The 14,529-nt window shown below is 35.5% G+C and overlaps 1 protein-coding gene across 1 annotated transcript; it reads left to right on the top strand.

Annotated features, from left to right (window-relative positions):
• Positions 1-538: 538 nt before the first annotated feature.
• Positions 539-11,670, top strand: LOC121297538 (sideroflexin-1-like). Its single transcript, XM_041223892.1, has 11 exons — positions 539-654; positions 5,033-5,204; positions 5,591-5,761; positions 6,129-6,227; positions 6,347-6,465; positions 7,007-7,055; positions 7,649-7,776; positions 8,406-8,455; positions 8,674-8,723; positions 9,069-9,116; positions 9,561-11,670. Exons 2-11 carry the CDS (start codon positions 5,041-5,043, stop codon positions 9,655-9,657), a joined length of 975 nt encoding a protein of 324 aa, XP_041079826.1. The 5' UTR covers positions 539-654; positions 5,033-5,040; the 3' UTR covers positions 9,658-11,670.
• The last annotated feature ends 2,859 nt before the right edge of the window (positions 11,671-14,529 follow it).

Genomic DNA, 14,529 nt, shown 5'->3' with positions numbered 1-14,529 from the left:
GCAAGGCAACCTGGCATTGATGGTATAGGAAAAGCAGCATGAGATTTGAAAATGCCCTTCAAGGATAACACAGGTGCTTTTCTTTTGTCAGCTGCCCTACTTCAGCACGAAGACCTACTGTTTTCATTCAGGAAGGACTGCATAGAACCTGCACCACTGTATGTTGTTTTCCCAATAAAAACAATGTTACCAAGTTTCAAGTGCAATGCTACAAAACTAAATAAATAAATGTAGACAAGCACCAAATGATTGTTTCTCATTTTAATGTCTGTCGCATGGTAATAATCAATCCACAAACGACGAATAACTCAGAAACTGCAAAAATAATGCATTATCATTGCAAAAACAGCGTTAAATGCTGTGTGTTTCAGTCCATGTTTGCCTGTCCCTATCCCATATGAAATGGCTTCTACCACTATACTCTACCACTATACCGATACCTATAGAGACATGCCTTGGTTACTGATTGTAATGAAAGTACAATATCACGGTACAGTTTACTGTGTGATGAGCTACGGACGCACTCTCTGCCTTCCGCCCTCCCTCTAGCGCGTAATCTCTTCCGGTTGAAAATCTGTAGCGCTGCTCCACTCACCAGCACCAGTGGCGGACTGTTAAAATTTAGAAAGCAGAACGACTGGAAAGCTGCACACAGTGAGTATTTTATAACAAAACAATGTACCTTCCCGCCCGTATTGACATTTAGGTAATAATTACATAGGTTGTGTGTTTATGAGCGTAATGCAGGAGGTGCTGTGCAAGCAGTGTGTGTCAGACTGGCAGTGGATAGGTGGCAATACGGCAAGCGAAACAGCTGGACTGATGCTTGCTGTATTACATTTTTTTAAATGCAAAATATACTTTGTGTTACTGTTTGAGAGAATAATTGTAGCCATTATTTAACATATCTTCCCTCTACTATATATGTATTATTGTATTAGTACTGTGCTGACATATTTTTAAATCACGAGGTGTGCCCGATTTAATGAATGAAGGTTTTATTTTTTAATGTTTTTTTTTTTTTTTTTTAAATTGCAGTTTAAAAAAAAAAAAAAAAAGTAGTGAAACGCCTCGAGCCATGCTCTACTTGATTGACAGCCTTTTCCACATTTTATAAAAGGAATTTAAAGTACAGTAGTGTGACTGCAGTCGTTAATTGTTGATCAGTTGTATTGGGCATGGTTGTATATTCTATTTTGAATCCAAATCCGTAATGGGTTTATTTCCATTTTGCTTAACTGTAACTGTTACCCATAGACAATAGATTTAGTGCAGACATTATGTAGATATTGAAGGTTAATGAACAGCAATGCAGCAACCAGCTTGTCGTTGTGTTGTAACTGACAAGAGACCAGAATAAAACAGTCCGGTATGGTCAAGGTCCATTATTCATTAATTATTTAACCGGTCTTGCCGAGTAGCTACACAGTATGATGTGTCTGACCTTTACACTTTCATTAGGGTATGATGTATAAATCACATAAATACAGTGAATAATAATTACATTTTGGAAATAATACGCGGATTAATGCGTGCCATATTCTGTGCTTTTTGTAGACAAGTCCTGACAGGAAGAGGTAGGCAGAGCCTGGGTTTCTATGAATGTGAAATTAGGTTCATACTCTATGACCACATTGAATATCATTGCTGATGCAGTGCAGTTTCAGATCGGCAAAGATTACGCAATGCACGGAGTAAAATAACTGAATGTGTGGATTTAATTTACATTAATGAAATTAGTTTCCTGAAATATAGGCTGTTTATTATATGCAGCTGTGATAAACGATGCAAGGGCATTGCATGCGGTATGATGACATATCTGGGTAAATTACACTAGGAAAGATGGCTGCAGGAAAGATTCTGTGAAGGGCGACAACAGCAGCTTGCAATGAACAATAGCTTTCTGCAATTACAGTTAGAATTGGGTTGGAATATGTGTTTTTATAATGGGCAGGCATTGTTTATAACAGCAATTTAAATCGAATTACTTTTGGGATTAAAACTCACGGAAAGTAGAAGGCGTTCACTACTACCGCTCACCGTTCACTCATCAAGCCTTGCTTCTCAAATGTAAGGTTGTACTGTATTTCAAGTCTAATAGGCATTATACATTAACTTTTAATAAACACTAGATAAGCTTTTTAGACTTTGTTACTCGATGCTAACTGACATTTGAACTTCAGATAGCATTCAACATTTGCTATTGTGCCAGTAAATTCTACTGTAACACTTCAATCAGACAAAACATGGATGAACATGTGTTACAGCATGTGGTTTACTCCAAATATTAATTTTTTTTTTTATCACAAGTAATTATTACTGTGATTGAAGTATTCCTACATGCAGTGAAGCCCACATTGCTCACCATGTACTGAATGTCAGGAAAGCAGAATGCTTCACTTGCTGTTTCCCAGTGTTGCCATACCGTTTGTGGCTATAGTGAATAAGCACACTGTTAGTGACCTCCATTAGGCGCTGTTGGTGTGGGGAGACAGAATGTGCAGTATTAGGGAGAACCCTGTCTTACCAGTAAACCCATTAAATCAGTCAAGGATGGGCAGCTGCAGAATCAGTATTTATATTACAAGGAGTTAATCTTGCATGCAGGGTTGCCTCTTGTATTGATCCAGACAGTGCTTTCAGTTTGCAACTCCCTTCAGGCAGATGCATTGAAAGCAAAAGCAAAAAGTAGCACAGATTATGTATGCCTTGTGATGTATTGGAACTGAAACACCCCTGGCTCTGCCTCTGTTCCAATGATAACACCAACAGATAGCTGAGCCAGCACTGGTAGGAATATTTTAAAGGAAGTAAGGCAATCATATTCTGTAAAGTATGGGTGAGGAAGAAAATGTAGCTTTTAGCATTGTTAGCCAATATCAGGAACCAGTTGTTGTCCTTATTGTGGGTACAAGAACTGTAAATGTCATAATATGTTGGACTGCATTGAAAAGCTGCAGTGTTCAATATTGTGCATTGTACTGCAATTTGTTGGTGGTGGATATTTTAGAAGGGGTTGTAAGTTTAGAGCCTACACTGTTTTAATGGTTTAAACGAATGGCATACATGTCCAGTTGTTCTGTGTTGTATTACCTGCAGTGACAGACGTAAGCAGTTGGCATTTCACTAAGTTCTGTTTTGCTGACCCAAAGGCTTTTTGAGATGTAGGCATGTTGCACCAAGGAAAAATGTGAACCAATATTTAACTTCAAATTAAGTGAACAGCAAGGCTGTAGAGATTAAGGCATAGAGCTTCTTTTGCTGCCTTTGAATGCCTGCCTTATTGAGTCATTTGAGGAGAGTCTGAGAGGTTCATTTCGATAGCACAAAATCCACAATCTCCCGAGGACAGATATGAATTCAGTATGTCAGATAACGACACTGACAGCGACTGCTCATTTAAAAAGGGATTGATGGATTGATTCAATGAGCCAGTGAAACAGGCAGCATAATAAGAAGCCAGGAGCTGGAAGACCTGGAACCAGACCATTCACCTCTATAAATAGACCCCGAACAGGAAATCACTGATTCCTGCTGCAGATTGAAAGCGCTGCTGTACAGTGAAGACTCTCTGCTGCAGATTCACATCTGTTTTCAAAACCCAAATAATTGCTTTGCTGTAATTATCCCTTGCATTGTTCTGTCAAAGTGGCTCTATTTGTTTGTTCGGGTAATGAGCTGCTATAATTTTGTGTTCAGTAAAATAACTAAAATAGCAGCATGTAAAAACATGGAAAATATTTGCAAAGCACATTAATAGTTTTGTATATTTGCGCACCATCACTGATAATAACCATCCTGTGATAATACCTTGAAAAACAATTAAAAATGTGTTTATAATCTTATACATATTCCGAGTTAAGCTTAATCAGCAACATCAAAACTTTCCAATACAAAGTAAGCTGTCCAATATGCATTTTATTTAGTCTACTTACTTGTTTAGTTTAGAAACAACATATCAGTTAGTAAAAAAATAAAGGAACCAAAAATAATTGTATTAATGAAAAGCTTACTGTTTAAAGTAGGTCAACTGGTCTGCAAGCAGATACTTCACAGTTTTACCTGGTTATAAATAACTGATTTCCAAAGCAAGGGACACACACACACAATAGGAGTGTTTTCCACCCTGGGATGGTGTGATTAAAAGACAGTACTGTGAAATACAGTCTAAAGAGATTGCCATGCAACTGTTTATGTATGAAGGTCAAGGACACCCTCCAGTCCCAGCTTGCAATGCTTCCTGTCTAAGTGCTTTTAAACAGCATGTGTTAATACTAAAAGGACCCTTTTTTGTTCATCACTGTAAGCTTGGCATTTCAACCTCTTCAGCTGATCTGTAAAAACCTCCCCGGGGCTTTACACTTCCACTAATTCAGGTACATTTTTCAATATTTTTCAGTTATCATCTGTATGCCTAGGGTACTGCACTTGTCTACCTGTGTTTTGGAGGAGATAAGGACAGAAAATAAGCATATTAGCATTGGGCTTTGTACTGAACCCTATACTGTAGTTAAAGCATAGTGAATGGACGCCTTACTTCTACACAATCTTTTTTGCTGGAGTAGTTAATAAGCGTGGCAGATATAAATAGTCATCTAAGCAGAAAAAATGCAAAGAATTATACTAAACACATCTAAAAGGATATTGAATAGATACGAAATAAATATTAGGACTTTATTTAAATATTAGGACCTTGCATTTAAAAGATCAGCTTTTGAATGTAGCATAAACAGTATTGTAAAGCTACACAATTGAAAATAGTAAACTACAGTTTATGGATAAGCCTGTCCTTACTGTACAAGTGATCTGGTACTTTCTAAGCTTGAGTAGCTGCTTAACTATTTAAGTTATTTAGATAATAGCATGAACTCTCGTTACACTTCAGTTTTAGAAGTCAATAGCAATAATTTATACTGTTTGTCATATTTTTCCAGCTCTTAATGTGTAATGATCACCCTCAAAAGTGTTTCCTAAGGATAATATTTCAATCATTTTCTAACTAAATATTTCATTTATTTATTTTTTCCTTTAGAGATCAACATGCCTGCCGAACTACCTAAAAATATTAATGTCAAGGAGCCGCGCTGGGACCAGGAGACGATGTCTGGAAGAGCGAAGCACTTTTTTACTGTAACAGACCCCAGGAACATTCTGTTAACCAACGAACAGCTGGACAATGCGAAAAAAATAATACACGATTACAGGTACGAAGTCCATTTGTGTACTGCATCAGACACTGCATGGGCAAACAAGAAATGGATGTTTAGCTTTTAAGCAGTTTATTAACTTAAATCTGCCCAAATCTATAAACCTGCAATATTGCCACCCTTCATTTTCCTCTGTATTTTTTTGTTAAGTCACCACTGGCAGAAAACACTGTAAGGATTTAGATCTTTCACTGTTCATTGTTCACTCTTCATTAGACTTGGCTTCATAAGAGCTGCATTCTTAATCAAAGCAAGTTGTGGGCTCTGTTTATTTTAAAAACTCCAGATTATTGGAGCAGCTGTTAGCAGTAAAGGTGGCTGATGTGGTATCACAGAACTGTTCCCTGCGCGACTAAGAAGTGGATTTGTTTTATTTTCTTGAGGCAAGGTTCTGTGTCACCAGGCCTGACAGAAGATGAGCTCTGGAGGGCGAAGTACATCTACGACTCTGCCTTCCACCCGGATACCGGGGAAAAGATGATTCTGATTGGCAGAATGTCTGCCCAGGTGCCAATGAACATGACCATCACAGGGTGTATGATGACCTTCTATAAGTGAGTATTAAACATGGGACATGGCCAAGGTAATGCAGTCCCTTCCATGAAACACAATCCTTTCCCCAGAACTGGCTTCTCAAACATGACTCTCCAGTTACGGACCGTAAAATCATGTGAATAGCCACATGAAATTAAGTTTGGATATGTGATTTTTCTGTGTGAATGCAATTACTACTTAGATTGCATATAACTGCAACTTGCCTATATCCAAGCATAATTATGGGACAATTTTGTATGTAGTGTATGATTTCTAGGACTAGCTCTGAATACATTATCCACCAGTTGTAAGTAACATTATGGTTTGGTCTTGAGTTGTCACAGAAAAAAATGTATGTCTGTCTTATATATATATTATGTCCTTTAGGACAACCCCAGCTGTTATTTTTTGGCAGTGGATTAACCAGTCTTTCAACGCAATAGTAAATTACACCAACAGGAGTGGAGATGCACCCCTTACTGTAAGGTAGGTTGACTTGTAGTCATGCAATTCACCATTTCTGTCTCACATTCTGTTTACTATTAACTTACCACCATGGAGTTGTGTGTGCACGTATCAATTTCATTTTAATCTTTTAATTGCAGTCAGCTTGGTACAGCCTATGTGTCTGCCACCACTGGTGCCGTTGCTACTGCTTTAGGACTTAATGCACTAACAAAGGTATTGATCCATGTAACTACTTTAGGTTTTGTTTGTTTGTTTGTTTTAAATCGAGGGCTATTATGGTTTTATTTATTTACCTGGTACCGACCCTACAGTAGTTAAAGATCTCAAATAATCACTTTTATTTACACTGGTGTAGCAAAGTAAACATGTGACAATGTATAGCACAGTAATGTTAACAATAACAGACTAATATCTTTAGAGCTGTGCTAATACATTTTATCATCATATTTTAATCCTGCCCAAAATATTGGTCTGACGTTAATTTTATAAAGTGTTGCATTACACATACTCATCGAACTACTGTTCAAGAATACTGATCATTGTGTGAGGATGATGATGATATTCAGGCAGATATTTTATATATATTACATATTATATATATATATATATATATATGAATATATATATATATATTATATATATATATATATAATAACGTGGGTTACAAAAAAAAAATCGTTCTGTTTAGCGAAAAATGCTTTGTAGTGATTTCAAGAAGTTTCTATGTGAACGGTAACTGCTCAAAGTTGCAATAACCCGCAGTTCAAGGGATTGCGGCGACCTGTTCCGACGATTGACCGCTGTAGCTGATGCTAACTGTATCAATATTCACACTAATCAGCAAAGGTAAACGGTGTGTAACAGTATTAAGGTAAGGTGTGTAACAGTATTAAACATATTTTGTTAAACGAGCAAACATGATATAATCACTTTTAAAACAATATAGTAAAAATAAACTGATCTATTGTTACATATTCAAGCATTATGCTTTGTCTGTTTTTAATTCAAAATTTAATTTTGAAAACTCTGTATTTTCCTTAGCCTGTTGTTGGTTAACACCAAATTAGGTATACATTTTTGTTATTTCATTTTGTAGTGTTTTAATAAGGATAGTTACATTTAAGAAACTGTGCTGTTGGTGTTCTCCCTTATACAGTATTAGCAATGCAAGGGCTGGTCAAATGGCTCTGTGGAGACAGCAGGTGTCATGACCGTATCTCGTTAAAACCACTTTATAAATGGGATTAACAAGGGAACCCTGTGACTTGAAGTGCCTTTGCTAGTAGTGTCCCAATATATATATATATATATATATATATATATATATATATATATATATATATATATATATATATATATATATAATATATATATTCATCTCTGTATTTGCATGGGCTTGTTGTGGACACTTGACTAAATCTCTTCCTTTGATATGTCAGGGAGTTGAAATACGGTATTCCAGTCACGGATGAAAACGATAACCGGTTAGGAGAATCAACAAAAGCGGCCCAGCAAGCCATAACACAGGTGGTCATCTCCAGGATCCTCATGGCTGCTCCTGGCATGGGTCAGTATTGTGTCTTGATGTGTACCTGAAGTTAATAAGATTTAATAATTGTCTGAAACCTACCGTACAGAAGGCACATGTGTATTGCAAGCGTTTTAGTGGTCTTAATAAAGACATGCTTGAACTCTACAATAAACCTGATGCTGTTTCTCCCAGTGGTTATTAATTGACAACGTTATTATGATCACTAAATATAGTAAAAAAAAATAAAAAATACTGTGACAACAATTTCTGTGATAGAAACACGGCACTGTATTTTAGGATTGTGGTTTTATAGCTCACAAAATAATTCCATAAATCTTACCCATGTTGCACATAATGTACATTAGCTACATGGGCAGTTTTAAATTAACACATTATAGCAAACATGTATTCTCTATTTTCTAAACAGACATCTGGTACTGCACTAGGTTAATGAACGTTCCAAATTAATTAATGGATGTTCATGTCAGAGAAAACGTATAAGCCTATTTTTGTTCGCTGCAGTTACTTTAAAATAGACTGTAATTTCATGTTTGTGTAATCCTGCCATCTTGATTCTTTTGTAGGTTATTTTATAGTACTGTATAAACAGTATGCGTCAACAAACTTGAATAACCCTTTCATAATGTATTTCCCCTTCCTTCTAGCTATCCCACCTTTCATTATGAACACTTTGGAAAAGAGAGCCTTTTTAAAGGTACATTAATTGGAGTTTTTTTTTTTTTTTATAAAGATCACCCTATATATAATACATTTGTAGTGCAGAATGGGCTTTCAGTTAAAAAGGGAAGTTAAAATGTGAAACTTTTATGTTTTAATGATGTATTCAAGAAACGAGTGACGGCCTGGGGTCTAACACCTTTACACCCCTTCACTAGATTAAGAATGTGTCATTGTTTCTCTTAATGCTCACAGAGATTTCCGTGGATGAATGCCCCTATCCAGGTGGGATTGGTTGGGTTCTGGTGAGTAACTGTTCCTTATGTCTTGTACTGTATTAGATTGAAGTAGACTGTATGCATGGTTTGGTTTAACTTGGTTAGAATGTGAATTATATACTGCCTGTAACCCGTGGGACAACCTCTAAAACAAGATGTTTTGTTTAAAACATCCATCCTGCACCATTAACAAATACTGTATATGAATAGATTCAACAACAAGGACCCTTGCCTTGTGTTTATGTCAAGAATGCAAAATTTTGCCCAACTTGGCTATCTTTTCTTCCTTTATTTATTTTATTCTATGTTCTTAAGAGTAGGATTTTCATCAGAGTTGGTGTAATTTTGTCACATGTATTATATTTTTTTTAGTTTGGTGTTCGCAACTCCCCTGTGCTGTGCGTTGTTTCCACAAAAGAGGTATGTGAATTTTGTCCTTTTGTGAAATGAAACCATGAATTAACATGTATGTAAAAGAAAATTGCACATTTCTAATAAGGTAAATTGTTGAGTGTACTTTGGAGACCACATTGAAGATGACTTACATGCCAGAAAAATGAACACAAAGCACGCAGAATCACTTACTTATTTGCATGTGGCTGTTGTAAATAAACTACAACGATATTACAGTGACTCTACAGATTATAAATATTAACAATATAATTGTGTATTTATTATTTTAGGCACTATACCTTAACTGTGCTACAGTAAATGATTTCCAATAACTTTTGCTACCGTTTTGTCGGATCCCTTATAAGTGGTCTTTAATCCAGGTTGAAATAAATAATTTATCATTATTTTTTTATCATCAAAAAGTTCTAATTGATGATAAAGTGCTAAATTGTATTCTTTGGATTTACGCAGCTCCATATCAGTGACCCGCTTGGAGCCTGAACTACAGGAGAAGATCCGAGAGACAAACCCTGGTGTGGAACGTGTCTACTTCAACAAAGGACTGTAAACACAAAGCCATTTCAGTCTCCACAAACTACATGCAAAGAATGCAGGTTGTTAGGAATTTTCAGTTTGTGTGCCAAAGTTTGATTATCATTAGTTTTCCTTAAAGGTTTTACCCAGTGTTTTTTAATGCCTTCACTGTTTTAAAACATTTGATGCATGTCAGACCCATGAAGGTTTAAATTGTTTAGCAATGACAAAGAACTGAAGTTAGACCCACTGTATTATCATTCATTGTTTACTAATATCTTACTTGCCAAAAAGAAACCATGAAACTGAAAGGTCCTTTAGTTTTATATTTAACTAACCTATTGCTGCCAAAAAAAAAAAAAAAAAGGATTTTATTACAAAATGCTTTATTTCAGAATCTTTCTTTGTGAATTTGTTTTAGAAGTACAGATTTGTTAAATAAACTAATTGCCAATGAATCCAAATCTAAACACAGCCCTTTAGTAAAAGATTAAAAAATTGAATAAATGATTAAATTACCTCATAATTGTACTGCGTTTTGGGGGGTGACAAAATTTGTGTTTAATCTTAGTGATGGACAACAATTTATAACGTCTGTGGTCAGAAATGCTGACAATTATTAAAGGAAGAGAGTCATACGTGTAGATGGCAAGTTACTTTATTCTTAACTGGCAATTGCACTGACTATCATAGCATCAACTGATACAATGCAAAGCAATGACCTACATTCCTCCTCAAATGATTGTTTTATGTGTACATTCCTTTGGTTTCACTGCAATGATATTGCCTATATTTAACCGTGTTAAAACAATAAAAAAGCGTGTGGTGACTGTATAATATATCGACAGGTAGAACAAAAAAAAAAAGTGTCAAGAGATAGTAATATTAAATAGCTGTACAGTAAATGTGGTGTGACTGTGCTCTGACTGAATTTTAAACAGTTCGGGGGCTGTTAATATCTAAAAGATTAAGGTCTAAAGCTAGGTTTTTAAAGCGTGATTACTTTTTTTTGTCATTTTTTAGCCACACTGTAGTATAAATCTAATCCTTGTTTACACAGGCAAAAAAAAAAAAGTTCAGTTGTGATTCTGTGCAATAAGGAGCACATTTTGAAACCAGATCATTTGAAACATATTTGATTTGGTTCCATATCCTGAACTATTTGGATAAGTATTGACTCTTTGGGGCAGCTACCCAAAAATAGAAACCAGATTTAAAAATGAACAGTGGCTAGTTAGAGATTTTAATAACTTCTGTACCTTTTTTGGTAAATGGTAAATGAGCATTCTGGTACTGTGCTGATGTATTGTGGTACTATAGTTATCAACTGCAGCACAAACACCATTTGCCATTTTTGTCAGTTATCATATGTACCTTCGTGCCAGTGGTATACTGATTATAACAAAATTATTAAGCACAAGCAACAATGCATGCAATGCACACACAAACTACCGATGGCACTGAGTACCAGTCTTTTTTTTAAATTATTATTATTATTATTATTATTATTATTATTATTATTATTAATAAGGTGCTGAAAAGTTTATGATTTAGCCAAAATGGTTTCTAAAATGGTAAGACTTGGCCTGCCTTCTCGTGTTGCATCTCTAATTTCACTGCCTAAAAGAAGGGGAAAAGAAATGACATGTGCCAGTCCACTCTTCAAGAGTCAAACAGATTGTTTCACGTCAAAATCAATGACAAGTTTCTTAGACCGAAGCATTTGACCTTTTGCTTTCAACAGCCCTAAATGATGCCAGTTTCACTGTAATAGAACAGTTATCAAGATCAAAATAATTGGTGTGACAACAGCTGCAACATATTTCAGGAGATTTTTTTTTTTTTTTAATTTGCCAGGGTGTGCAATAATAGATACAAATCTAGAAAAATAAATGGTTCTATTTAAATACGGTTTACGATAAATGTGTGATGTAGAGACTTAAATAGAGGGTTTAATTTGGTAACGGAATGTCTTGACAGTGTTTTGTTGTTATTGGAGGTGTTGTGTAGATTAACTGGAAGAAATAAAGGTACATTTCAACTGGGATCATTTTTGTTTTGGTATTATTTCACATTCACTGCCTTGTCTTACATTGTACAATGTCTGTAATAATGCACCATTACACCTTATATTAAACAGAATACAGTAATTTATTCTACAAATACAGATTGACAGATGCTATAAGATAACTGGCTACACTATTCAGCTCTATACAGAACTGGAGCATTTAATAAAGTGACAAGCAGCTGGTTTCACAGACTTGTGTTAGCACTAGTCTTGGACTTCCTTAGCTAAAGTAACAAAGCAATCCAAGGTTAGTGCTAATTGGGGTCTGATTCTGGTCAATAGTGTATTGAATACAAAGTCTTACTGCAAGTAAATAAACACTTTTTTGTGTTTTTAATTATTGTTTTTAATTTTTAATAGTTTGGTTTCCGTTTTTACAGTCAAATCCAATCTAATCGTATGTATTTAGCGCCTTTCATAGAAAGTAGTACACTGTACAATACAAAGAAAATCACAATAAAATAAGTGTGTATAGGAGCCCATGGCGTGTCACATAAAAAAAAAACTGCCAACAATTAGATTAAATGAAAAACAGTAATAAAGAATATGTTGAAAACCGCAATTAAAAAAGAGATTTTGAAAATGTGCTTTTATGTCCCAAGCTGGCTTCATTTTGGGCATCTATTTTTATTTTGCTGTCTCACATTTTTTAAACACAGCCCTTTGCTCAGTGAATCAGAGATGTTATGCAACATCTTCAACTAGAAAAAATAAAATGCACAATTAGAGGTTCAGTTGATACATTTTATATAGCTTGGCAACCGTTCCAAAACTACTATGAGGAATTCAAACTCTCCTCTTACCCTTAACCTCTATTAATCATCCTCTCTAAATTCTTACATAAACAACTAGCTGACCTAGAAGAGACCACTATCACTTGTTTGTGTGATATAAGTAGCACGTCAAGACAGCAAAATAAATACATACATAAATAAAGCACTAATCCTCAATATTACTGTTATTTAGCTTAATATTTTGTATCGCTTTAGAGAATTAGTTGCTTGTGGTTAATTCTATACGCTCAGGATACAGCAGAACTGAAACCTGGTACGTCTCTATATGCACTATCTTGAGGTGAAAGCCAGGACAAAATGGCTTCAGTCAATATTCTACTGGTATAAATTCCCAAATGAATAATGGAAATTACATGTAACTGCCACCAGAGGGAGACGTCTTTGTATCTGTTTTGTGAAGTCGTGTTGATGTTAAATCCACCGCACCACTTATCCTCTCACATCAGCTAAGAGAGATGAAAATGTGCTGACTCAACTGTTATTCTACAATCCGGTTCAGTGTTTAGGTAGCCAAGCTTCTTCATGAACAAAAAAGGGATTGCCCTTTCCCATACGATTTGTGATCTTATGGTAATGTACTTATCTTTTTTAACAGTATAGAGGTGGGTTGTATGCTTGAACCGATTTATGCTTAATACGAATGTTGTGTTTCAAGGTACCAGGGGACAAAGTATCGAAGTGCGAGTGACCGTGAGACGGCAGCTCTGCCCTCGAGCAAACGTTCAGTCCTTACCGACATGTTATGGCTGTACAATATCGGTAAAGTAAACCAGAGGGGATCCAGACTAGACCTGTTACCATATTTTCTTAATCAGACAAATTAGTAGAGCTTTTTTTAAAAAAAAAAGATAATTAAAAACCTATTATGATTATGATGGATAAAATCAGAAGCAGTCACATAAACGAAGAATGTCTACGTAGTTTCTTGCCTATACAAAATCTTTGGAGGACATGTTAATAGAAACCTCCTGTCAGTGAGTTCCAGGATTGGGTTTTCGTTTCCCTAACTTGGATTACGGAATTGGAGTAATTACTGCCTTAGACAGAAACAGGGAGTCTGAGATTCCCTCATACTCTAAAAGCAACCCTGTGGTGTTTACTCCTCTAATTGCAGGTGAGTCTGCGTGACCTCCAGGCACCACCTTCTGTTATTTAATTTAATAACTTGAAACGCAGTCATAATCACAATCACAATAGATTGTAACCACTGGCTACAGGAGCTGTGGATTGAAAGGCAAGGGCGGTCTGCACTACACAAAGAAGGACAGAGGGTTTAACCCTTCACCTCCATCCATCACATATATATATATATATATATATATATATATATATATATATATATATATACCATGGAGGGGTTATACTACCATAGAATCAACCCGCGCCATCTACAGAATGTCACGTCACTTATACATTTTAAAGAAAAAAAGAAAAACGTCCCCATCCCCAGTTGAGAACCACTGGGTAAATGTGATTGATTAGCTACTACACTTCATATTAGCTGCTCATCTACTATACTTTGAGTTGTTGTGAGCATACGTATTTGAAGATTCTGATCAATCTGAACTAAAGATTGCAAAATGACAAGCTTGGTTTCTTCTCAGCCAGACTAAGCTGTATTAATAACAGTGAAAGTTGTTAAAGTAGTGGAAAACACTAGTGGAGGCTTTGAGTAAATTGTTGATGCTCATAACATCCATATATATTGTAACTCCTGAATGTGTCTATGTATATGCAGCTATGGGTAAGAAAGCAGCCTACTGCTATATTTGATTATGTAACATTAAAAAAAAAAAAAAAAAAAAATGAATGGGAAACTCCCCTAACATTTATATTATTATTATTATTATTATTATTATTATTATTATTATTATTATTATTATACATTTTATCACCCTGCATGTGTTGTGTTATCAGAGATGTAAAATGCTTGTGCTTTTGTTGCATATGGAGGTATAATAAAATAGGTGTTGTTCTTTCACACTAGTACAGTACCGTATCGCTTTAAAACCCGCTGCCATGTGCTGGAGTATAAAAGCAGCGG

The sequence above is a fragment of the Polyodon spathula genome, chromosome 22, assembly GCF_017654505.1.
Source record: "Polyodon spathula isolate WHYD16114869_AA chromosome 22, ASM1765450v1, whole genome shotgun sequence".
Classification (NCBI taxonomy): domain Eukaryota; kingdom Metazoa; phylum Chordata; class Actinopteri; order Acipenseriformes; family Polyodontidae; genus Polyodon; species Polyodon spathula.
Note: the sequence above shows the minus strand (reverse complement) of the source record. Positions and strands in the feature narration are given on the sequence as shown.